This window comes from Myotis yumanensis, unplaced genomic scaffold (genome assembly GCF_028538775.1).
Source record: "Myotis yumanensis isolate MYYU_CA2020_CCGP unplaced genomic scaffold, mMyoYum1.0.hap1 SCAF_16, whole genome shotgun sequence".
Classification (NCBI taxonomy): Eukaryota; Metazoa; Chordata; class Mammalia; order Chiroptera; family Vespertilionidae; genus Myotis; species Myotis yumanensis.
Window position 1 is genome coordinate 3,126,670 of NW_027223767.1, and position 26,372 is coordinate 3,153,041.

The window sequence follows — 26,372 nt, forward strand, 5'->3', positions numbered from 1 at the left end:
CCTCTAGTTTTTGTATATCCTTCTATTAATGAATTTACAGTGCAATTGTAGAAGATAAGATGATGTAAAAGGCTTAATAATCCAAGGCACTAGTGAGCGACTAGCATGTTACTTTTTTGTCTTGCATTTTTTTTTTTTTTTTTTGCTTTTGTGAACTGCTCTCCTTATATTTAGCGGGGTGCCAATCACCCAGGTACCACTCCCTGGGCAGTAGGCTGGACAGTGCATCACTTTGGGGTTCTTTTCTGCGGAGTGTCACCCTTCTTTCAAGATCTTCAGTCCTGAAGACCTCTAATCCTGGAATGCTCATGGGAAAGGCTTTCCCATCCCAAGAACATCTGTGCTTGAATGAAGTGAACTTAGGGAAGCAGAGCTGAGAGGTTATGAAAAAGACTCCCAGTGGTATTTGAACCTCTAGATCTAGCTGACTTAAAACCAGCTTGAATTCACTCCTAGACTTTCCAGTTAGTCAGGCCAATGAGTTTGCTCTTTTGCTTAAGCAAGGTTGGGGGGAGCTCTGTCTCTTGCCGAGCCCACCACTACACCTTGTGTCTGTGCCATGGTGCCATTCCCTGGAGGAACACCCAAGTAAGTTAAGTCTCTGTGTCCCCAACTCCCCAGAGGTTGGGTGTTCCTCAGGGATTGCAGGTCCCATGCATTATGCCTCTTTCATGCTTCAAGGCAAAGAGGAGATCCACCAAAGGTGGCAGCGTTTGCCGTGGGGCCTGGGGCCACTGTTGTGATAACACCCCTGGCAGGCGAAGGCCAGCACTCCGCGAGCCAGGACAGCTCCTGGCTGTGGTCTGTGATTGGAAAGGCAGGGTGCATGGGGTGCAGGTCACTGGGCTCCGCACACTCCTTTCTGCTAAGAGCTCTGCCATGAGGAGCTACTTGGTTGCTTTTCACACTGTTATCCAGTAAGATTGCAACTTACGGCAGTGACCAGTGTAGCCGAGCCCGAGGTTTGTGTGCAGGTAGCACGGGTCGCGGTTTACCTGGACACAATTCCTTCCTTTTGTCCCTGCTGCAGCTCTCATTGCCGCTGGGCTTGTAGGACACCCCAGTGGCGCAGACGTGGACCCCAGGTTTTATAAGAGTGCTCATACAATTTTGGAGCTCTTTGAATTCAAAATTAGGTATAAAAATAATTACTTAGATCAAAAGGGAAATGGCAACAAATTACTAGAGCCATGGAGACCAAGATGCCTGACCCTTGAGATCTCTTGGGCCAGCTTATCAGAACCATCTGCTTCGAAATGCTTCCTGATTGTTACCCAAGTTCCCCATGCCACCTAGAACATTCTACCACCCACAGCCATGGCAAACGAGGGGCCCTCAGGCTCCAGGCCAGACTCGCCTCTGAAGTTCAGACTGGCTTTTCCCTTTCTTCTTTCTGTGTGATTCTCAGAGAGCAATCAGCAAGAAACTAACTCAACGTGCAACTTAAATCCTTACGTTTTAGAGGGGTACACATTAAGCATTCAGGAATCATAGGCTAGAAATGATTTTGTGCTCTATGTGTTTGTGTGTGTGGGTGGGGTCGGGGTAGAGGGAGGAGGCCATCAGCGGCCCTGGGGAGCAGAGCCCGCTGCTTCCTGAGGAAGCTTTGCTCAGATGCTGGCTGCCTGGGCCCCTCAGTGCGGTTTTCCTCCCGGCACCAAGCCCCAGAATAGTGTAGCGGACGCTGGCTGAGGTCAGCACTCCCGGGAGCACAGAAGCCAAAGGTTTTGCAGTAAGTACATGGTTGGTTATTATTTAAGACAGGGATGGGAAATCTTAGAACAGCTCTGTCTGGGGAAAGACATTCTTCTGTTTTAGGTATAATGTTGAACGTTCACAGTGAATCTTGATATGACTAAGGCATTATTAAAACATTTATTTGTGGTTTGCGGACCCGGTAAGCTAATACTACATGCATACTTTTGGGGGCTAAAAATGGATTGGAAACTCATCTTCTACATCCTGAAAAAGTCGTCTTGTCTCACTGCCTGTTTTGTTCATCTTGCAAAGAAAGCAAGGACAGTGCATGCTGGCCCCTGGCGAGATGCCCACGGCCCTTTGAGAGGCATCTTCTCTGCGGCACTGACCAGGGCGCAGGGGTCTGTGCACAGCCGAGGCGCTGGGCGGCCCCTGTGCATCCTCTCGATCACGCTGCAGCCTTACAGCCTGCGGAGAGCTGCCTGCCTGGCTGGCTCTTAAGTCCCAGAGGTTCTGGAGCCTTCTCCCCTGAAGATTAGCACTTGGGAGTGTGCCCCGCCATCCTGCAGAGGGCTGATAGGGTCCCGTGCTCCATATCTGGGCCAGGCACCCTCTTATGTTGCGGAGCCGGCAGAATCTCAAGGATGTGGCTGAGATCAAGGCTTTTCTCACAGCGACGGCGTCTTATATGGGCCCTGGGTAGCCAGTGCAGTATTTCATCCCACCCCGTCTCCCCAGCGAGGGGTTCAAACTGCTTTCCTTACAGTGTCTTCACCATTCTATTTTCTAGAAATCAAGTTTTGGATTTTTATTTCCTTTTCACACTGAGCTAATTTCTTACTAGAATGAAATATTTAGCTCAGCCACATAGGAAGTTTCCTGAAGATCGTGATTCCCCTCCTGAACCAGAGGCTGAGGCGGGCGCTCTGCTGGAGCCTCTCTCTGCTGAGGCTCAGGCTCACCGTGCGCGTTCCCGCGGCTCCTCTCGCAGTCCCGTTTCACTTCCCCCATCCCCGCCTTTGCCAAGCGAGCTTACGGGTAAGTGTGGTCTGTTCTCAGCAGGAAGAACCCACAAAAGTAGAGGAAGTCAAAAGTAACAATACTGAACTTGCAGTTGAAACAAAAACACTTCATGTGAAATATTTTTCCCTTATTTCAAAAACACCTTGGATTTTTTTAATGGAAAAGTCGCATTCTTGAGTGCTTACTGAGTGGTGGGACAGCATCTGATTCTCACAGTGGCCCTATGAGGTGGTTACAGTTTGGTCTTCACAGGTGAGCAGACTGCGGCCTGGAAGGTGGTATAACAGCCAAGGTCACCTGATGGGTGGGGGAGTGGTGCAGCTGGGATTGGAACTTGGGTCTTTTAAAATCCAGAGTAAGTTTAGCAATTAGAAAAAACAGTGACTCAATCCCATGCCCTAAAACAGCTTAAAATTTCTATATTTCTTTCTACCTGACCAGCTAGATATTAGAACATGTTTTTCTGTGCTACTGGTTTCACAATTATTTTTAAGAGTGTGTAATGGTCTAGTAAGTGATTGTTCTGTAAGTTACTTAACTATTCCCTCCTCTTGAAAATTGGATTGCTTTTCTTTTTTTGTTTGCTTCGTTTTGCTATTATGAATAATACTTCAGTAACTATCTTATTCATATAATTTTTTCATGTGTTTGGATTATATGTGTAGAATAGATTCTCAGATATGGGGTTATTGGGTACAGGGGGCATGAATATTTGAATGGTCCTTGGTATATGCTGCTAAATTGCCTTCTATCAACACTCTGTGTGAGAGTACCAGCTTAATTTTACCCATTCCACCAATGACAGTATCATTAAAAAATAAATAAATGAAACAGGCAAAACAGAAGCCCTTTTTTAAATTTTGCATTTCTTTTAATATAGTTACACTGAACATTTCTTTCACACATTTATTTACAAGTTGTGCATTCTCCTTTGCTCATTTGTCTGTAAGGATCTTAATGCCTTTTTATTTCTTGCTAATTTATACTTTGTACACTCACAGGCGTGAGGTAGGCCCAGGCGCATGGTAGCCAGGAGGCAGGGCCCCCCTGAGACAGCCCCTGAGGCACCTGGGGCTGCAGTGATGGGCCTGAAGAGGAGCCTAAGGAATGGCCCCTGGGAGGCAGCAGAGGAGCTGGGGAAGGACTGATGCCGTAGATATAGGAGGTGAAGGATGAGATCTGGGCTGTGAATAGAAGTCTTTGCCGAGCCTGGGGCTTGAGAACCTCCCTGGCTCCCACTTTACCAGGACCTGGCTGGTCTCATGGATGAGTCTGAGCATCAGAGAGTCCTGGCATCACCTGTGCTGCAGGCAGGGGCTCTAGCGCTGAGAAATGCTCCAGCAGTTTTTGTGAATGGGCATGAGCTCTGGCAATGTGGGCATCATCTCCTTGGCCATCACCAGGGAGGGCTGGGCCCACCTGACAGGCTCAGGGCAGGGAGGGTTGGTCTGCAAGGCCTTCCTTGTGCTCTGCCCCGGCCTGGTGTCAGGAGGCTGCTGTGCCTTCATCCCTGCAGCCACAGGGCCTTTGCATCCCTCACACCAGCTTTCCCGCCTCCTGCTACAGTATCTCTTCTCCTTGCCTTGCTGTTCTCTCCACTGGTCAGTGTTCTCTTCCTTTCCACCTGGCTGATGCCTGCAATCCTGGGACTGTCTCTTCTTTATGGAACCTGCTCAGGCTTTCCTCCATGACTTGATCACACTTCCCTTAGGGTAGCTCTAATGGCACCATGTGACCCCCCTCAGGCATTTTCCCCCTTGAAATCTCGTATTTTCAGGACTATGTTCTGCATCAACCCCAGGTGAGCAGGGGTCTTGTTTACTCATCCCTGTATGAGAGAACATGCACAGCAGGGGCTCCGCGGTGAACACACGCATGAAGTGTCCTCGGCCGCTTCCTTGTATGAACAGCGAATCCCCGCCATTCCTTTGGGCTGACTGTCCTATTCCCAGGGCAGCGAGGGGCAGGGAGTGAAGGGGCAGGAGAGGCTGGAGCTGTGGGACGTGCGGGCAGGTGTACATGTGAACCATGACAGGGGCCTGTATTGATTGGATGTGGGGCCACTGGAAGATTTGAGCAGGAATGACAGGATCTGGGCTGTTTTGAAAGGAGCACTGCGCGTCAGGTGAGCCAGAGACGGCAGCGGATCCTGGTGGACGAGCAGTGTCGCCTGAACGTAGAGCCGAAGACACGCGGCCCTCCTGGTGGCCAGGACCCATTATCTGTTGTTCTGGTCAATGCTCTCACTTTTCACAGAAGAGCCACAGTGCACGGTGCTGAGTTCCTCACATTAAAGTACACACAGAACTTTGAAATTAACAAAGTCACGCTGCTCCGTGGCTGTGTGCACCGGGGTAGCCGTGCTGTGCCCATGACCGCCAGCCCTTCCCCGGGGGACCTGCCCAAGGACGCCTGGTCCTGCAGCCTCTGCTTCCTCGGTCACAGAAAATACTGAGTTGCTACCAGTCACACGAGGATGAGGCACTTTGAGTAACTCCCACCTGGCTTTCGGGCCCACCGCCTGCTGCCAGCCCTTATTCCAGTGCTGCTTGTACTGCTTGCCTCGGCGCTCACCCACGCTGCCACACCAACCACTCCGCACAGCCCCGTAGTCAACTGCCTCAGCCCACTGCCCTCTGGGATGCCCCTTCTGCCAGTGCCCGCCTGTCACTCCTCCCTCCTTCTGAGCTGTATGTGTCTGCTGGGGCTGCCGTAACAGAGAACCACAGGCCGAGTGGCTTAGATGATGGAAACTTATTTTCGTAGTCTGGAGGCTGGAAGTCCAAGACCCCGGTGTCGGCGGGGCTGGTTCCTTCTGCGGCCCTCTCCTTGGCGTGTCTTCTCCCCGTGTCCCCATGTGGTCTCTTCTCTGTCTGTGTCTGTGACCCAGTCTCCTGTTCTCATGACACCAGTCATTGGGTTAGGCCCACACTGATGCCCTCATTTTATCTTCCCTCCTTAAGGGCCCTGTCTTCAAATACAGCCACATTCTGAGGAGCTGGGGTTCGGGCTTCAACATATGGACTGGGAGGGCACAGTTCAGCCCCTAACGAGATACCAGCTCCAATACCCCGTTATCCTCAAGCATCGCCTGTTCACATGCAGCAGAGCCCTTCAGTGGACCAACTCTGTCCTTTGATATTTATCCATTCATCTGTCTGAAATACCCAGAGACACTGAGCACCTTCTGTGTGTCAGGGATCCACTCGATGCCCAACCTGCAGAGGCAAAAAATATGGTGCCCAACCCGGATGCTCAGGTGAGAGACAGACAGACCAGTTATAGCAACTGCAACACAGCGTCACGGGCCAGCGCCCAGGGGAGGGCACCAATCCAGAACCGGATCAGAGCGAGCAGAAAGCTCCTGGGTCAGGATGGCGGCCAGCTGTCAGTGAGTCAGTGCCATGAGGGTGGGAAGACCAGGGCCACCAGAGGGGTGGCGTGTGGAGGCCTGGGGTGCAGGGGCCGTGGTGCTGTTAGGGAGAGGCGTGGGGGCGGGGCTACCACAGGTGAGAGAGAATGGCAGGAGAGGCTGCTGGTGGGTGTGAGGCCATGAGGAGCCTGGTGCGTGGGGTTTGGTCTGCAGTTGTGGAGCAGGGGCGGGCACGCGTGGGCATGCGTTGTAGAAAGCTCACGAGCAGAGTGGTGGCCGGCGGCTGTGGGCCTGACCAGGTAGGGAAGCCAGTGGTGATTCTGATCCCACTGTGATGCGAAGCCCTGGGAATAAAGAGCAGAGGAAGGTCCGGGAGCGGTTTTGGAATCAGAGTGACAGGACTTGGTGACTGGCTAGACGCAGAGGGTGAGGCTCAGGGCAGGATCCTCATTAGCTCCCCAGCGTCTGAGTCTCAGCGAATGCCCCATTTTGAATGTGTGATTCCGTGGCTTTTGCTAAATGTATGCACCATGCAACCACCACTACAGTCAAGGTGTTGAACATTTGCATCACCCCAAAAGTTCCCTCTGTGTCCCTTTCCCATCCGCCACCACCCTGGCCCCTGGCCCCTGGCCCCAGGCAAGCACTGATCACCTTCTGTCACTCTGTGTTATTTTTGCCTCTCCTAGAATTTCATATCGTATCAATGGAGCCATACACTATGTGGTAGTTTGCCAGATGTGGATATATTATAGTTTGATTATCTATTTACACGTGTGTGTGTGCGCGCGCGCACGCGCATGTATCAACCATCTGCGGATGAATCTTCCGCCTCGGATCATTTAGGAAAGTAAGTCCCAAGTTTGGCTGTTCAGAGCCACCCTGGGAGCTTATTAAAGATTTGGAAGCAGGACTCACCCTTCATGGACTGATCAGGTTCTGGGGAGTGAGCCCAGGCTGTGTATTTTTAACCAGCCCTGCAGGTAATTTTGCTCAGCCGGTTTGGGGAACCACTTCTCTGAGTGACGACACAGAGCAGCAGCGGTTTGCTTGTCCTGTTTACTTATCACTAAGAGACCATCTAGTCCAAACTCGTGGCTGATATGATTCTTTCTGAGGCTGACCACACACCTTTACCTGCCACCAACCACCCTGGCCATGAACTTCATTCCTTCACAAACAGACCATTCCCGAGCACTCGCCACGTTCCGGGCACCGATGTAGACGCTGTGCAGAAATGCAAAGCGAGTCCGATTTGTTGCTTACAGTTAATTGGAGGGACATGATATTGACGCACACAGTCATACAAGAAAAGGCAATAAGTGTCAGAGACACAGGTAAGATGCTCGGAATTTAGAGACATGTCAGTTGCCAGCTCTTTGTGGGAGGCAGTCGTCAGGGAAGGAGTAACATTTGATCTGGGACCCGCAGGGTGGGTGAGATCTGTCACACGGGGAGTGAGTGTGGGAAAGGCAGAGCAGGCAGAGGGGACCTGGGAAGGCAAGTGACAGGCAGGAGGGGGAAGTCCTTTTGCTGCTGGGGCCATGGATGCCCAGCTTGACCGGCGCACAGAGAGGACAAAGGGGAAGGGGAGACGGGGTGGAAAGGTGGGCTGAGGGGGGGAAACTGCAGCCGCCTCCACAGCCAGGGTTTACTGACAGTTCCAGCCCTCTAGTCACTTGGTCTCTCCGGGGACCAGTCCCATCCAGAGGCTCTCTGGGGGCCCTACCCTACATCACCTCATTAGCATAAACGCAGGCGTGCTCCAGGGGCTCCTCGTGAACCACCAAAGACACTCCTGCCACTCAGGATCCGAGGGTTTTGTGAGTTCCGTATCAATTCAGGAATCAGGTCCTCTCTCAGTCTTGTGTTTCGCAGCTGCTTCCCGTCTAGTCTGTGGCTTGTCTTTTCATTTTCTTGACAATGTCTTTTGAAGAGCAGTAGTTTTCAATTTTGATGAAATCCAGTTTATCCGTTTTAAAAAATGTATATTGTGGGCCATGCTTTCAGTGTTGTATCTAAGAAACTTAAGGTTGCAAAGTCCTGTCTTCTTTTAGCAGTTGTCTAGTTTTATTTAGATTTCATGTTTCGGTTATGACCCATGTTTAAGTGACATTTATTATGGACGGACGCTGGGCCCAGCGCGGTGGGGCCGCGGAGGAAGGAGACACACGCTTTGCTCAGGCTCAGCTGGGCTGGGGAGCTGGGGTGGAGAAAAGTCAGGAGCATGTTCGGTGGGTGTGAGGGGCTGCGGAGACCTGTCAGGTGGAGAAGCCGGGCTGCTCCTGGACAAGGGGCCTGCAGCTGAGATTTACGCGGAAAGTAGGAGTTAGGGTGAAAGTAAGAATCGAGTGGGAAGCCCTTTGTTCTGGGCGTGGAGTGGCCCTGGGAGACCGGGAGACTAGAGGCAGAGCAGCTGCCAGGCGCTTGCTGAGCTGTGGGTTGGCGTGCAAGGTGCCGGCAGGAGCAGCCTGCGCTGCGCTTTACCCTGAGCCAGAGAAGGCGCGTGGCTCTGCAACGCGGCCGTGCTGTTCTTGTTCTCTGAGGACGGGGCCTACGCTGGAAGGCCGTCATGCGGGTCTGCATCAGGGGGAGCCATCCCAGGGCAGCCCTGGTGCTGTCCCTTCTGCTCACCGTGCCCCACCCCCCTCCCCTCCCCGTGGAGGCAGGGCAGAGCTGGTGCTGTGCTGCTGGCCCTGTGGGTTTGCTCCAGGACCAGCAACCAACGTGCAATGCCAAGGTCATCCCAGGAGCAGCCTGAGCATACTCCCCAGATTGTGGTGTGTGTGTGTGTGTGTGTGTGTGTGTGAGGCCGTTGTACATATTTAAAGCACAGCACTAGAAGGGGTTATGCTGGGAAAGACAGCGCACATTCCAGGCACTGCATGAATTAGCCCTGTGAAGCGCAGCAGCTGCTTTCATTAGCTAGTTGGCAGTAGATAGCGAAAGCCTGTGGGTTAGAAAAGGACATTTCAGGAATGCAAAAATAAAGGAATCAGCTGTATTCAGCGATTTAACTTCATCCGGGTCAGTAAGGAAGCCCAGAGCACTGGCCGACTCTGACCGCCCACTGCACAGGGGCGGGCCCTGCCCTAACTCAGAGCGTGTGCACCGCGGCCCTGGGGCACCGGGGGATGACACAGGCGTGAGTTTAGGTCTCTGTAGCCTCTGTGCCTGTAAAAGCTTCCAGAAAGTTCTGTCTTCCCTCACTTCTTTCTGTTGATCCCAGGAGCCAACACAGACTGCTAGCAGGCTCCACGCTATATGGCCTCTGTCTGCTGGCCCCCCTGCCCCAGGCACTTTCCAGGGTGGCTGTGCACTGCACCCCAGCCCTCACCGCCCACACCTGCAGCGCCTCTGCACTGATCCGGGCACCGAGGGAGCCTTGTCCTGCACACTGCTGCTTCCCCCTGGGCCCCGCCAGGGTCTCTGAGAGGGACAGGCCTGAGAGCCAGGTCTCCGACGGCCCCAAGCACACACCGGGTGCAGTGGGAGACTTAGAATTTCGTGAGGAAAGAACTCTTTCAGCTGCTTCCCTCGTCCCTGCAATGAGAGCTCTCCCAGGAGGCTTCACTTCCACAGACGGACAGACAGACAGACAGACAGACAGCAGGGCCCTCCCAGCTGCTCCCCAAGCACCGGGGCCTCAGCCCTCAGTGTGCTGGGCTCCAGCTAAGGCCCTGCTGCTCCGAGCTGCGAGCTCGAGTGACCAGCCGCCCTTTCAGATGACCTGGGTGCCCGTCAGTCTGTCCGAAGCCGTGGCCTCTGAAGGTTGCGCACCAGGGAGGAGGCCGCCAGCTTTGGGCAAGAGCAAGGAAAGAGCCGCAGCCCAGTCTTGATTTTCCCATAAAGAAGTTCTGTATTTCGTCAAGCTCGGCATTTACTCTAATTACTAAATGGGCTGTTCCCCCCCCCCCCCCCCCACACACACTGTCAGAAACCAGCCAGGCAGCCTGGGCATCGTCAGGTGCCCCTCACCCCCCTCGCCCAGCACCCTGAGGGCCCTGTCTCTGACGGGAGATGCAGACGAGTGGTGAGAACGGGTAGGGTGGGCACATGCCTTCCGGGGGAGAGAAATGAAGCTCGTGATTGCTTTACTGGAGGGGAAACGAGCCATCTGAGGAGGCCCCATCCCATGGTCCACTCGCAGCACGGGCTGGAGAGCTCGATGCTGGGGCTGGGGGCTGTGCGGGGTGGGGAGTTCCACCAGCGCTCTGGCCTCTGAACTGGAGTGGGGGGGATTCTCCCCCCCAATTCTGGAGTTGCGGGGCCACTTGCTCCACCAGGGGCCTTGTGAGATGACCCCCCTGGCGGTATCGTGGCTCCGGCATCATAGCGCACGTATCAGTGCAGCCTGTGCTGCCTCTGTCCTGCTTATTTTTCCTTCGGCCAGAAGCCACTATGGCTACAGTACTGGGGACGGTGGGTGGGGTAAGGGACCTGCACCCGCACCTGGGGACAGGAGCTCTTGTCACAGGCGTCCCTCTTCTGCACCCATGCTCAGCAGTGCGGGGAGCGGTCTGTCCCCTCCCTCCTGGTTTCAGCAGAGCCAGGGCAGGCAGCCTTGGGCTGGCCTGGGGTTTGCTGGGCGGGTGGGGCGGCATGCCCTGACGTTCTTGCATTGTTCCTAAAGGAAATGGGTCAGAGTGAGTCAGAACGGCCGGCTGCACTGGCCGCCGAACCGCTGACACCACAGGGCTTTGCCTTGGTCCCACCGACGCAGGGCTCCAGGCGGGAACAAAGAAGCAGAAAAGCTTGGATGAAAGATGAGGTATTGAGATTAGGTATTTTAAGTTACTGGGCCCTTAAACCTATGGTTACCATTGGCTACCACTTCTCAAAGCATCTAACATAAGTTTAATTATTAGTATGTTTCAATTCAGATGTCTGAAATCTTAAACCATAGAAATATAAAGTATTATTTACTACTTCTGTAAAACTAGGATTTATATCAAATATTTTAAAAGCCATCCTTCAGGAATAAGTTCCGGAAACAGATGATTTTAGGTATTTGGTGTTGAAGAATTTTAGGAAATTCTCAAGAATTGTATAAGTAAATGAGATTCATTCTTTAATGCTGCTGTTCGCACATCAGCCTGAATATTGTCGAAGGTAATAATGCCGGAAGGCTCTGTACTACATCAGTGGGTTCTTCGCCCGAAGCAGTTGGGGACTTTTTTGCAACGTTGAGTGGCATTTGCAGCCTCACGGGAAGGGCTGTCGTTGCTTTATCGCGGCATCTGCACTCGCCCACGGTTCAGCACCTACTTAGGACCCATTTGCAGGGCCCATGCTGGGAGTGACACAATCTGATTTGTGTTTTAAAATAGTAGTAATTGTTAAAATTTTTTAAATTTAGGTAAAAAAATCCAACATGAAATTTACCATATTCACCATTTTTGTGGCTGTATTATGAAAAGATGCCCCTGGCTGCTGCGTGGGCATTAACTCCAGTGAGCAAGGCAGGCGGGGGCAGAGGCCAACTCAGGGTGAGCTGGCGGGTGGGGGCGGGGGGGGGGGGGGGGCGGAGCTGGAGTGGCTCTGCCAGGAGCAGGCGGGACGTGGACCTTTCACCAGAGAGCTACTGAGTGTTCTGGAGGTCTAGAGGTGAGGGTGTCAGAAAGCCCTGTGAGAAAGCCTTGACTGGCCTGAGCCTCAGAGGAGGGGACAGAACACTGATTGGGGAAGGCCCAGGGCAGGGCTGCCCCCCGCCCCCCCCCCCCCCCCCCCCCCCCGCCCCCGATGAGGCTGAGTGGAGAAGAACCGGCCTGGCTACGCCATGAGCAGGGCAGGGGGTGGTGAGCGTGGCGTGGCCAGGCCGAGGTCCGCTGGGCGGTCCTGCCTCTGGCACAAGGAGGAGCGGTGGGCCCGGGCGAGGGTGCTGTCTGCAGCGGGCGGGTGATGCTGCTTCACCTTCGCCGGGCAGACTGGGACACAGAGAAAGTCATGTCTGGAAACCGCTGAACGTCGTGCCTGGCCTGTAGCTCAAAATAAGTTAAAATGAGGGGTTTTGCGCAGGGAGTGACCAATCCCAGCTGAACTTGGACATCTGTCAGGAACTGGGGAAGGCGTGAGCTCCAGGAGGCACTTCCCCAGGCGAAGGCCACAGCAGCGCCCGGTCTTTGCTGGAGAAGGCGGCTGGGCTCCCGCGGGACCCCTGCTGAGTCTGGGCTCCCAGGCTGGCCGCACTGAGCTGAGAGGCAGGAGCCTCAGGGGTGGCCCGCGATGCTCTGAGGCCTGAGCTGGGAGAGCTGGGAGGCTGTGCTGAGAATGCAGTGGGAAGTCAGGGCGAAGGGGTCATTGAGGGTCTGTGCTGGGCACACGGTCAAATGCCCGGGGGCTGCCCTAGGAGGCTCACAGGCCAGCTTCCCAGTGGGCATGTCAGCAGACAAGTCTGGCGCCCTCCCCCTAGCCTGGGGGACGTTTCTAGATGGGGATACTCTTTTTTTTTTTTCATTTTGGCTCTTTATTTTTATTTGTATCCTTGTACTTTAGTGCTACTATTCTTTCTCTTTTTTTAAAAAAATGGTATCTTTATTGTTGAGAGTAGTGCAGATGTCCCCTAACTCTTGCTCCCTTGGGAGGGTGTGGAGGGTGAGCCAGGCCGTTGGCAGGCAGGGCAGCTGCTAAGCTTCCTCGCTCCTCTTTCTCCGCCGGCCTCAGGGGCTGCCCTGTGAGCATCTCTCAACAGAAGCCACAGCTTCTCTCTGGGTCCAGCTCTCTCTGGTTTCACCTGCTTCCAGCCCTGAAGGCCTGCGGGTGAGAGTGGTGATAGCGCCTTCCATAGCTGGTCCTCCAGCCCTGCGCACACCCTTGTAAACGCTTCCTTTCCGAGCTGTCTCACGGCTGATGCCCCAGACAGAGGCCGGGCGTGCATGGGGCCCAGAACCAGGACAGAACATGTGGCTGGAGATGCCGCTGCCTAAATAGATAGAAAAGTCTCCAGTTTCCTCCTGCACTAAAGTGTTTTGTTTTTCTCATCACATTTTTTAAAATTATGGCAAAATACACATAGTATAAACTCTGCCACCTTAAGCATTTTAAGTGTACACTTCAGTGCCATTAAGTTCATTCACATTGTGCAGCTGTCACCACCATCCATCTCCACAGAACTCTCTTCATCTTACAAAACTGAATTTCTGTGCCCATGGAACAAAAGCTCCCAGATGTCCTCCCGCAGCCCCTGGCCGCCAGCATCCTGTTTTCTGTCTCCATGACCTTGACCGCGTTAGGCACCTCACATAAGTGGTCATACAGTTCTTGTCCTTCTGGGACGGGGTCATGTTCACTCGGCATATGTTCTCGAGGCCCAGCCATGAGGTAACGTGTCCGATGTCCTTCCTTTTTGAGGCTGAGTAATAGGCCACTGACGACACAGCACGTTTTGTTTATTCGTCACCCATCGACGTGCCCTTGGTGACTTCCACTCCATGGCTGTCGTGAATGACGAGCCTGGGTGTGAGGTGCCTCTTTGAGACCTGCTTTCGAAGACCTGGGAGTGCACCCAGCAGTGGGATTGCTGGGTGATACGGGAATGTGATTTTTGATATTTTATTTTACTTTATTTTTTAAATTTATTTTTATTGATTTTTTACAGAGAGGAAGGGAGAGGGATAGAGAGTTAGAAACATCGATGAGAGAGAAACATCAATCAGCTGCCTCCTGCACACCCCCCACATGCCCTTGACTGGAATCGAACCTGGGACCCCTCAGTCCCCAGGCCGACGCTCTATCCACTGAGCCAAACCGATCAGGGCTGATTTTTGATATTTTAAAGAGCTTTTTCATACTGATGATTACATCCTTTGATGCACAAAGCCTTTAATTTTGATGTAGTCCAGTTTATCTATTTTTTGTTGTTGCCGTGTTTTTGGCATCATAGCTAAGAATTCGTTGCCATATCCAATGTCACACAGCTTTCCCCTGTGTTTTCTTCTAAGACTTACACAGTTTTAGCTCCTACACCTAGGTCTTTGGTCCATTTTGAGTTAATTTTTGTCTATGGTGTAAGGTAAGGTCCACCTTTATTCTTTTGCATGTGAATATCCAGTTTGCTTAGCACCATTTGTTGAAAAGACTGTCCTTCCCCACTGCGTGGTCTTGGCTCTCCACTAAAGCTTCATTCTTAGTTACTCTTCAGTTGATCTTTTAAAACTGTTTCTGTAGAAAAAGTTCTTCGAGGCCTAAGTGCTGGGAGTGGCCGTCCCTCCGGGAGGCCTGTGGGGGAGGCCCGTGGGGAAGGCCTGCTTGCACTGAGCTGTGGAGGCAGCATGGCCCAGGCAGTGCCTGTCAGCGTTGGGTCCCAGTACAGCCCCAGGTTAGCGCCCCCCCAGGGCCTGCACCTCATGCTGGGTGACCGCCTCCCGTTTCCTGCTGCAGGTGGCACCCTCGTTGTCATGGGTCTCTCTTTGTGCCGTGGCCTGGTTTCGGCAAGTTATTCCAGTTTTAAACTTTGTTTACGGGTTTGAGATGGTGTGGCTAGTGACGACAAATGTTCTTTTCCATTTAGGTTTTGTTTTATTACTTCTTGGTTCTTATTTTCTTTGAACGACTCCTGCTGAGGGATACATGAATCGGGGTTTGCCATTTTCCCTCTGCTGCTGTGTGGAAACCTGTCCTTGCCTACTTACCAAGAAGGAGTCCAGGCTAATGGGATGACCTTCATCTCAAGACCACAGGAAATCATAGCTTTGGAATGTTTCCTGTGGCCCCAGCTGAAGGCTGGCTTCCCTGGGCTGCTCTCGAGCGGATTTTCACTGTTGGGTGGAAGGGACCAGAACCCGTGCGTCTAAGAGCCAGGAGCCCAGGACTCCTGCTGGGACTGAGCCCCTACCCTCTGCTGCTGGCACCTGGGCAGGTTGCTCCTTCGCCAAACGCCTCCGGGCAGGATCACGCACCTTCCCACCAGGTTAGAGCCACCGCTGCAGAGGCCCCAGCAAACTAGGCTAAAAGGCGCGCTAGATGCTTTCCGCGTGCTGCTCCCTTTCCCTGCTTCCGGCCCAGTCCCCTGGGGTTGGGCTGTGTGAACATTCCTCTGTTGTTCCTTCTCAGCCTTGAATGTTTTAGCTCTCCACTTCCTGGCGCTTATTGTACGCGCAGTGGAGACCTCAGGGCCTCCCCCACTCCCTGGGACGCATTATTCTGTGATGCTCCCCAGGGTTTCCCAATGGCCTTTCTGGTTTTTTGCCTTAAAATGGTAGTAAATCCGAGGCCCCAAAGCAACCATCCAAAGGGGCTCTGAAGGCAGCGGCGAAGCAGCCAAGGAACGCGTGCGCGGCAGCAGGAGGCTCACCGGGCTCTGACCCTCCAGTGCCAGCACCTCCTGTACTGCAGGCTGTTCCTTCCCCTCTGGCGCCCCCCTCCTTCCTTTCCTGCTCTGTGCCATACGGTTAGGAGTTACAGTTAAAATGTAAGTCTTACACTCTGCTGGAGAGGAAAGAAAATATTTGAAAAATGGAAAGGAAACACCCACGGAAAGACCCCGTCCGTGCCCTGTGGGATGGTGTCCTAGATTTCATTCTAATTCCTTCATCATGGTGACCATTTCAGGTGGTTTAGGAGGATTTTCAGAGACCAGAGAATTAATCTTTGAAACCTTTTTTTTTTTTTTATTGTCGTGGACTTGCTGAGAGCCCATCTACTTGCTCTCTGTTACTCATTCACACCCATTAGAACAGTACAGTTAGTTCACCGGCATCCCCACTGTGTGTATCTTCCAGCAGCCCTGATGTTAAGGCTGGGCCGACTCTAATGCCTGTGAGGTGTCTGTTCTCGGCGTTTATTGTCCTCTCTCACATTTCCCAGCGAAACTAGGCTGCTCTGTGTGCGAGAAGAGTACTTTCCGCCAGCCTGGCGCATCTGTCTGGCTTCTGCCACTGACATGGATTTAATCGCTCCATCACCGGGTGTTGTTGCTTCATGGGGTGGAGCGCCCTCCATGGGACATGGTGAGCGGTGTCTGTGGGGAGGCAGCTGCCGGCGGCCCTCGGTCCCCTGTGCTCCTTGGCAGTTGTGCTGGGTGAGGAGGTGGAGACCACAAGCTGCAGACACGCCCGAGGTCACACGGAGCTGGATGTGGACCAGGAGCACTGGGTCCAGAGCCACCGTGCTTTCCCACGGGAGCCGGCTCTTCAGGGAGCTGCATCCATCCCTGGGGTTGAAGGACAGTTGAAATTCGGTGTCAGCCTGGCTTTATCGTCGACGCTGTGCTTGGAGCTTAACCTCCCTGAGTCTAATGAAGTTTCCCCTTCTGTAAGTTGGGGTGACAGTGACCTCACAGGATTCTCATAGGAGAGGGAAGCCTCCACTTTTGGAGAATACTAGGAGGGCGCTGGTCCGGCCAGGGGCGGGGCGGTGATGTTTAGTTATGTCCTAAGACCCAGAGAGTAGGAGCCGGCGCACAGCTAGCACTCAGCCTGCCGGAGCACTCTCAGCGCTCTCGCCCACTCTCGCTGGCCCTGGAGAGCTGCTTGATCCTGCTAATCCACTCCCACGCCGCCTCCATCCAGCACTGTGCCTGCCTCTGGGGTTCTCTTCCTGGTTCAAGTGAGTGGGGAATCAATTCTTTACTGTGGAGTTTGAATTCCGAAAGAAGGTGCAATGTGAAGGGAAGAATCTGGCTGGTGGATGGGGACAACACAGAAGGCTCAGTCTGGGGAAAATGATGGGAAAGAAGAGGGACAGGACTAAGAAAAGGTAGCATGGTAAACGGGATGGGGTCCAGATGGGAAAGTGCTCTGGGTACATTCATTTGGGAATAATTTGATTGGCTCTGGGAGGTTCTAGGAGAATAAAAAAAGTGTCATGATACCAATGAAGTAGCCCTAGAATTTTGCCTCAGAGCGCACAACTCATCAGTCTCTGAAAAATGGCCAAGTGCTTGGACAGTTGTCAGGAGCGTGTCCAGGAGGCTGCCCGACATGTTGCCAGAGTAAGAGAGGTGTTTAGGCGTGAACTGAGATGGCTTCTTTTTTTTTTTTAATCCTCACCCAAGGAGTGAGATTTTTTCGATTGATTTTTTTTTTTTTTTTTTTTTAGAGAGAGTGAAACAGAGGGGGAGGGCGAGAGAGAGAAACATGGATGCAAGAGAGACACATCGATTGGTTGCCTCCTGCGCGTGCCCCAACTGGGGGCGGGAATGAACCTGAGACCCTGGTACGAGCCCTTGACCAGGAATCGGACCTGCGACCCTCGGGTGTGCAGGCCAACACTCTAGCCCTCAAGCAGCACCAGCCAGTGGCTTTTCTTTTTTAACCGAGGTCTTAGAATCCTGGAAAATTGGGGCAACGATGGCAAGGAAAGTTTCCATCCTCTCCTGCTGCTTTCCACCTTCATATTCTTATCTTTCTTTTGGGGAATAAGTGAGAGGCATTTCAGTTCCGGGGTAAGCTGGGCAGATTTTGGAAAATGTAGAGGCATTACAGACAGAATCACCTTATGCTTTCATAAAGTAAGCCCTGCCATACTTACTTCTAAGTAGTTGTAATCTATAGAAAAGGGCGCCTGATTAAACAGATATTTTATGAAGTCATCTCCTTGAATCAGACTGGCATGCCAATAGTTGGTTCTGTGGTAACTGGTAAGCTTCTTCAGTAATTCTCTTCAAGAATCACTCAGGATATGTTAGTTTATTTTATATTGGGAGTCCTAATAAAGTTACTTAGCTTAGCACTTTTTTCACTGTTGCTGTGGAAACAGCATTAAAAATTGTGGGTCAAGAACTCGAAAATACTCCTTACCCCAGGAAGGTGTGCGAGCACCACACGGGTGGCAGGCAGACTGGGGGACCCTGGGGCATTTGCTGAGTGGCCCCGGGCCCAGCGCTGGCACCGAGTTTGAACTGTGCCAGTGTGTGAAGCAGAAAAACAACTCAGTCACAGACAACAGTATGGTGATTACCAGAGGGAAATGGGGGAGGGGGAAGGTAAAAGAGAGTAAAGTGGGGATAAATGGTGATGAAAGGAGACTGGGGGTGGTGAACACACAATACAAACTACAAAATGGTGTATTACAGAGTTGTACACCTGAGACCTACATAATTTTATCAACCAATGCCACCCCAGTAAATCTAATTTTAAAAAGAATGCTGCTGTTAAAAAATGGCGATTGCAGAATGAAAAGTAACAGGATTGAAGAATGGCAAGAGAGGCTGAATAGACCACCCATGTTACTGGTCAAACCTCGTCCTTTTGGGGAGGGAGATAACGGCGTCTGACGCAGCTGTGACGTGCTCCCGGTGCTCACGTCGACATGCTGGTGGTCAGTGACAGCCGGAGAGAAACCAGATCGCCCAGCTGCTGGCCCAGGACTCACTTTGCTCTGTCTCGCTGGCCCGTTCAGAGCTTGTTTATCTATTCAGCTGGAGGCAGCAGGCGAAGCCCTACGAAACAGCTCGTGAATACCTAAAGGGGTTCGCCATCAAGTGTAAATGAGAACAGTACAGGGAAGACCTCGGAAGGAACTGTCAGAGAGGAAAATACTCATTGTGCTATTTGAGCCAAAATTTGGAGACTGAGAGGAGCGATGGTATCCCAAGTGTGTGGACCAGCAAAGGTACACACCCCTGTGGGAGAATGAGAACATTGTTGGAGAGCAGGAATGGGGTAAGGAAGCAGAGTCTACTGGGCTCAGAGAACCTGTGTTGGAGGGTAACTCGACTGCTGCTTGGTGAGGAAGGAACTGGGAGATATGGAAAGAGTAGGAAAAGGGAAGGTTAGCAGAGTCTTACTAGACACTAGAGGCCCGGTGCATGACATTTGTGCACTGGTGGGGCGCGCTGTTCTATGTCGGTGGTGGACATCCCCCAAGGGATCCTTAGCGCTGCTGCAGAGGTGGGAGAGGCTCCTGCCACGGCCACTGTGCTCGCCAGCCATGAGCCCAGCTTCTGGCTGAGCAGCACTCCCCCTGTGGGAGCACACTGACCACCAGGGGCAGCTCCTGTATTGAGCATCTGCCCCCTGGTGGTCAATGCGCGTCATAGTGACTGGTCATTTCGCCATTCGGTTGATTTGCATATTAGCCTTTTATTATATAGGATAGTTGATAGAGAATGAAGGGTCCACTGGATTCTAGTTAGTAGATATAAGCTTTATAAGGGCAAGGATTTTTTTTGTTTGTTTTACTCTCTATTGTATCCTCCATGCATAGAACAGTGCCTAGTGCAAGGTTAACACTCAGTAAAATTTGTCGAATGAACAGACAAGTGAATGAACCACTAAAATATGGGTCCCAACAGGATTGAAGTTCTTGACCAAAGGGATAATGTAATAGAAACAGTGTCCAATGAAGAATATTTTTGCAAATGTGGAATGAATGGTCTCAATATGTAAAGGATCAGAGATAAACCCTCCAATATGGAATGACATGATGGAGACTCAAATTAGAATTGTAATCACAGGAAGAGAAAAGACAAGGGTAGAAGGAAAATAAATGGAGGGGAGAGAACATAATATAGACTTGGATCTGGAAGCACAAAGATACCTTTTATGAGCCAATGGAACTCAAAGGAAAACTTCAAAATCATTTGGATTCAAATTCAGTTACTTTTTCATTAAAAAAAGAACTTATGTATTTATATGCATAGCACATGGACATGAACAGTAGGGTGGTGAGGACCTGGGGGGGTGGAAAGGGGCTGGGTGGAGGGGGGAATGGGAGACATCTGTAATACTGTCAACAATAAAATAAAAGAAAAAAAATAATAATAAAAAGAAAAAAAACAAAAACATTGTCTAACATTATGCAACATATGCTTGTCTTAGACTCTTTTCACTGCTATTTCAAAAATAGTTTCTAAAATTAGCAATATTTTAGTTTAAAAAATGGACACCTGTGAAATCAAGCACTAATGTTTTTACATCTTGAAATATAAAACTAGCTCTAGAATCTACATATATAAAAGTCTAAGTGACCGAATGACCGGTCGACTGGTTGCTATGACATGCATTGACCACCAGGGGGCAGACACTCAATGCAGGAGCTGCCCCCTGGTGGTCAGTGTGCTCCCACAGCGGGAGCACTGTTCAGCTGACCAACGGGCGCCAGACGCAGGGCTTACGGCTGGCAAGCACCACTGAGGTAGTGTGAGCCTCTCCCAATCAGGACTGACTGGGTGCGAGCCTGCAGCAGGTGCAGCGGGGCTGGGATGAGCAGGAGCGGCAGGTGGCATTTGACTGCCGGTTTCAGCCTGACATCCCCTGAGGGGTCCTGATTGCAAGAGGGCACAGGCCAGGCTGAGGGACCCCAACCAGTGCATGAATCCATGCACCGGGCCTCTAGTGTCTTCTAAAACAACGAACAAACTGTAAATCTCTAGGGTACTATGTTACAGCTTGTTATAACTAGCCCAGGGAATCTTTGGAACTGTTATTTTTTGGAACTATTTTTTAATTGTGATGACTTTTTACTAGAAAATAATGCCAATTGAGAAGTTGGCTAGATTAGCAGTGCCAGCTTCTGAGTGTCATGAATGGTTCTGTATCTTACTCTTCTATCTGTTCTATTTCATAACCATCCCAAATTACTACCTCTACTGTGCTCCTCTCAAATGAACCCTGCCGTTCTGTATGGATTGACTGATGCCCTTATTTCAATCAAATGACAGGAAATATACTGAATTGCTTTGATGTGAAAAAACGAAACAATACACTACCCTGGGTGGCCCTGGCTTAGAGACTCTGTCAGTGGAGATGGTCCCTGCTGGCCAGGATAAGTAGATAAGAGCAGGAGGAGGACATAGCCTGAGCCAGGCTGGGAGGCCATCTGCTGTTTTCCTCTTACATGCTAACAGAGGGTCCTGGATGCAGTGATGGAGAAGAGGCCCAGGGCTGCTTAACACCACCCATCATTTCTCAGGGGCAGTGACTTAGACCCCCCAGGTCCTGTGAGTGTGGCCACTGGAATTATCTGTCACCTATTGGTGCACTTTATTTTACTTTATTTTATTTTACTAGAGGCCTGGTGCACAGATTCATGCACCAGTGGGGTCCCTCCGCCATTGAATTTTAGAGAGAATGGAAGGGAGGGAGTGTGGGAGGGAGAGTGAGAGAGAGAGAAACATCAATGTGAGAGACACATAGGTTGGTTGCCTCCCATGGACATCCTGACCTGGGCTGGGGATTGAACCTCCAACCCAGGTGCATGCCCTTGTCCAGGAAATGAAACCCCGACCCTGTGGTGCACGGCTGACCCTCTAAACACTGAGAAACACCAGCCATGGCACCTATTGATGTATTTTTTAAAAATATATTTGTATTGATTTCAGAAAGGAAGGGAGAGGGAAAGAGAGAAACAGCAATGATGAGAGAGAATCATTGATCATCTGCCTCCTGCACACATTCTATTGGGGATTGAGCCAGCAACCTGGGCATGTGCCCTGATCAGGAATCGAACCTTGACCTCCTGGTTCCTAGGTTGATGCTCAACCACTGAGCCACGCCGGCTGGGCTCTTGGTGTATTTTAAAGTGCATTTTCAGTTTGTTTCTTTGAAAGGATGGAGCTTTATCTGGTTTTGGTGTTTTGTCTCCCACTCCTGGTTGGGAGTCCGTGGGGACAGGCAGAGTTAGGGCTGGACCTGGATGAGACCCGGAGGGCATTGGATTCCGTCTCATTGTGCCCCTGGTGGAAGGAACAGGGTCAGGGAGGGTTAGAGGTGTGACCACACCTCCCTCCGAATGACCACACACACTGCTTCCTTGTCTTTGTATGTGGGCTTCCCCCAGAGGTATAACTGCATGTTGCTACTTAGGCCAATTTTGCTTTCATAAAATATTTTAGAGCAGTAACTCTGTCCTATAATGTCAGGTCTGACCAGCTAAAATATGCTCTATTAATTTTTAAATGATACCTATTTCTGTCCAAAAGAAGAAAAAAGCTGTGCTTCTGTGAGATCTAATTTTCAAATACCGTATTTTTCTGTGTATAAGACACTATTTTTTTCTAAAACCATTAGACTGAAAATCGAGGGGTGTCTTGTACACGGAAGTCAGCCGAAGAGGGAGCTGCGCAGGTGTGTAGCTGCCCATGTTTTGTCAAACAGGCTTCCTCCAATCGTGAGCCTTATTGTTACTGATGTCAGCTGATGCCGTAATTGGAGGTGGAGGTGGAGGGCGCAGATGCAACAGGGACTGGAGTGTTCTGAGCCCATAAAGATGTCAAAAAATAAAAAGATAAATACCTGTAAGCAATTGCCTTACTCTGCAAAATTCAAACTGAATGTCATCAGCTATGCAAAAGAGCATGGAAATAGAGCTGCAGAGAGACAATTTGGACCTCCTCCCACTGAGTGTATGACCAGACAGTGAAGAAAACAGGAAGAACAACTCCTTAAGGTGCCAGCAAAGAAGACGGCCTTAAGAGGAAAACCAGCAAAATGTTTAAGATATTGATTCCTTAATTTTGGGTTGGAAAAGCGGGGGGGGGGGGGGGGGGGGGCGTCTTATACATGGGAAAATACGGTAATTCATTTATGCCTATTTAAAAATGAGGTAGGTTGTGCCATTGTCAGCCCTAAAGCTTCAAGGCTTATGGACACAGTGTGTCTTGACTCAAGCTGACCTGTTTTACATGGGAAAATGGATGCACATAGATAGTGTATGGGTATGTATAAGAATATTGTAGTAGGTGTCCCTGCCTGAGAAGAAGCCATCATATGCTGAGAAGTAATATCCGAGCATCAATAATATTGCGCATCTTTATAGTTTGGTAACAGCTGTTGTGAAGTTGCAAAAATTAGCCTAGTGCAAGGGCATCTTCTTAGGAGTAGAACTGTCTGCAGCCCGGTCATAGACGCTGGCTCTCCATGATGACGGGGGGATGTGGTATAGGGGTAAAGCTCTGTGATGTCACTCAGCGGGCTCAAGTCGTGGACACATGTTGTTCTCTTCTGCTCTTCTACAGAGAGACAGACCCACTCGGCAAACATGAGGAGCGCAGCCAAGCCCTGGAGTCCAGTCACCAAAGTGGGGAGCCATGGGAGTGACCGCGCGCGGCCCCTTCCCACAGCCTCCTCTGGCATGAAGAGTTCTAAGTCTTCAACCTCGCTGGCGTGTGAGTCCCAGCTCAGCAAGGTATAGCCCGATACGCACAGGGTGAGGGCTGGGCGTCCAGTGTCTGCTCGGGGGATGGGAGGGGCGGGGGGTAAAGCTAGTGGCCTCCAGGGCTGGACAAGGCCTCCAGGGAGGGCTCGGGAGAACCTAAAGGAGCAGAGCAAAGGCTTTGTAGCAGGGGCACTTGGGATGGAGATGGAGGTCTGCCAGATGTTTCCCAGAACTCAGGTCCCCTGCCCTGGATTACCTGGACTCCAGGCAGAGCTCTGCCCCAGCACCCACCACATGGGGTCAGGATCACCAATGATCTGGTAATCCCGTGGCCAGTCTCCATCCTTGTCTTATTTGACAGTCAGCAGAGTCAACACTGTTGATTAGGCCCCGAATCTGGGAATGTCTTCTCTCAGTTGCCTCCTTCCTCGGGGGCAGGAGTCTCCCTGCCGACTCCCCCTGCCCTGGTTTCAAATATTGGGTGGGCCCAGGGCACAGTCCTTGGGCCTCAGCTCTTTTCTAGTTACTGTGTCACCCAACCCCTCCTTTCTACCCTGCGATTAAGTCAGAGGTAGTATAACCTACCCACACACACATTTTTGAAAAATTAATGTAATATCCTAGCTATAAGAGGAAGCTAGTTTATAATTAAATGATCCGTAGTGCCATCTGCATATGCCTCAGCTTGACTGTGCGGAAGGACCTGGGATGCTCCCTGAGCGCTGACATGTGATGCAGCCTGGGGCGGGCTGTGGTTCTGCGTGTCCCATGTATTCTTGTGTCCATTTCTGTGTCTCTAACCAGGACCCCTCCAACTGCCTTTGTCACCTTGCCTGTTGGTTGCCTGAAAGGTACTTGAATGTCACATGTCCAAAACCGAATCTTGATGCCTTCCCCTCCAGGTCCCACACCTCCCCTAGCCTGCTCCTGAATCTCCCCATTGGAGGTAATAGCAACCCCATCCTTTCGGCCGCCCAGGCCAGAGCCCAGGGCATCATTTTTTTAATACTTCTCACATCCCATAGTTCATCAGCAAGATGCCATCACTTCTACCTTAAAAATAGATGCCAACTCCATCCACTCCCATTACCTCCGCTGGGACCACCTGGTCATGCCACTGCCTTCCCTGCACGCTTCCCAATGTCCTCTCTGCTTCGTCTTTGCGCCCCATCATTCATCCTCAACAGAAGCCAGTGATCCTTTTAACACATGGGTCACTTCTCTGCTTGGAACCCTCGAGGGCTCTCTCCATTCATTCAGAGTGGTCAGTACTGTCCTAGAGACCTGCCCCATTCCCACTCGAAGCCATGGCCCTCCCCCTGCCCTGGCTCCCTGCTGTGGCCTCAGGCTCTCTGGGCTCAGTGGCGGTTCCTCTGATGAGCCGGGCTCACTCCTGCCGCGGTGGGTTTGCTGCTCTCCGCCCATTTCCTCCCTCTGAGCATCCTCCCCATCCTCCTCCTTTAAGTCTGTGCTCAAAGGTCTCCCTATCAGACATCATCCCACCACACCGTACAGCGGCATCCTCACCGCCGCAGCTCCTACTGCCTCACACCCCTGCTCCACATGTCCCACACCCCTGCTCTGCATGGCCGTTTCCATGGCTGCATGTAGCTGTCCATCAGGCTTAGAAAAGCATCTGCTACCTGCAAGCCAGGTCCGCTGCCAGGCATGGCAGGATGGGGGATGTCAGGCAGAAGGAGGGGCTCAGACCAGGCCGATGGGGTCCTGACTCTGCCCTTCTGTCTGTGAACCTCCGGGAGGTTGGGAGCGGTCCTGTGAGGGTTCCACACTAAAGTCCTTCATGACTATGATCCTGGATTCAGCCATTATTTCCGTGATTTTTGTCTTTATGATCTTTGACCTGTAGCATACTTGGGAGACATCTTTGATTTCAATTTCAAATAAAAGCATACATTTCCCCAATGACAGACCAGTGGAGCTTCTGGAAGCTCAGGAGTGTTCCCTGAGGACAAAGAAATGTTGGCCACTTCTGCCGTCGATGGGTGAGCATTTTGGAAACTTGTTCCACAGGGAAATGCCGGGGAAAAGCAGATCCTCCTGTTAGACACTTGCTGCTCCCATTTTGTGCCTCAGCACCTGCAGGCCTCGGTCTGTGGAAGAGGGCGCCAGGGCCCAGGGAGGAAGCAGCAGAAGAGGGCGCCTCCCCTGCCCATTGCCAGGAAAGAGGACATAGACAGAACAGCTTGGAGATTGGCCACAGTGTTGACTATGAAGACCTGGACACATGCAGGGCGGCGGCATGGTGCACCTCACACCTCACTCTAGCTGCTCCGTAGTGAGCAGGCACATAGGGGTGGATAGATACGTCTTTGGTCAAAACCAGGAAAACGGAAACAAATCCACCAAACTGGAATGAAACTTCAAATGCTGGCCCTCTGAAGGACAGTGAGAGAAGCAGGGGGAGCGTGGCCCAGGGATGGGGGAGGCCTCGCCCGTGCTAGTCAAGCCCAGTGCCGGAGGGGAAGCGCCGGGAGTGCGCTGAGGCGAGCAGGCCACCTCAGTCTGGCCACTCAGCTTCCTTGGCTGCAAATGACAGAACATTGACTTGAGCCAGCTCTGGCCAGAAAGAACTAGACTGAACAGACCCTAAGGCTCCCGTGTCACTGTGGGCAGGACAGAGGGACAGACTGGAGCTCAGAGAGGCTGGGATCGGGGACTGGAACACCCAAGACTCGCTGTCACTCCCTTCCATTTGCCTCTGCTTCTGTGTCACCTGCTGGTGTCTGGTCTTCAGAGCGTGGTGCCACCATGCCCAAGCCTCTCACATTCCTGGAAGGCCTGTCTGCTTATTTACTTACTTCTGTCTGCTTATTTACTTACTTCTGATTTGCTTTAAAGAAAACTAAGCAAAAAAAAAAAAAAATAGGGAAAGGTCTGCTTGGCTAGGCATGTACTGAGCCTGCCCAGGCCCCTGTGGCCAGGGGTCAGGGCCCCCGTGCCCAGAGAGCAGAGTCGTATAGTTTAGGCATGCTCTTTACACGTCCCGGGCACCCCGTCAGTCTTGTGCAGGCTTTCTTGGGGCGTGCTCTAGCCCCGCACTGCCCAGGGCAGTGCCCACAAGCCACAGGCTGCAGTTGAGCCCCTGGAACGTGGCTAGTCAAAACCCAGATGTGCTCCAAGTGCAAAGTCACACCAGATTTGGGAGAGTTAGTACAAAAACAAGTCAGATGCCTTACCAACATACTTTACGTTGTTGATAACATTTTGAATGTATTGGATT

At 51.7% G+C, this 26,372-nt stretch overlaps 1 protein-coding gene across 8 annotated transcripts in view; it reads left to right on the plus strand.

Annotated features, from left to right (window-relative positions):
• Positions 1–26,372, plus strand: part of SPECC1 (sperm antigen with calponin homology and coiled-coil domains 1) — a 227,888-nt gene that overhangs the window by 37,329 nt on the left and 164,187 nt on the right. For 6 of the 8 annotated variants that reach the window (XR_011468485.1, XR_011468486.1, XM_070395183.1 and 3 more), the window contains exon 2: positions 22,992–23,161. Coding sequence is in view for 5 of the 8 variants with exons in the window: in XM_070395183.1 (XP_070251284.1) it covers positions 23,015–23,161 (147 nt within the window). In the remaining 3 variants the exon portion in view is untranslated. The other 2 variants (XM_070395184.1, XM_070395188.1) reach the window with 2 other exon arrangements.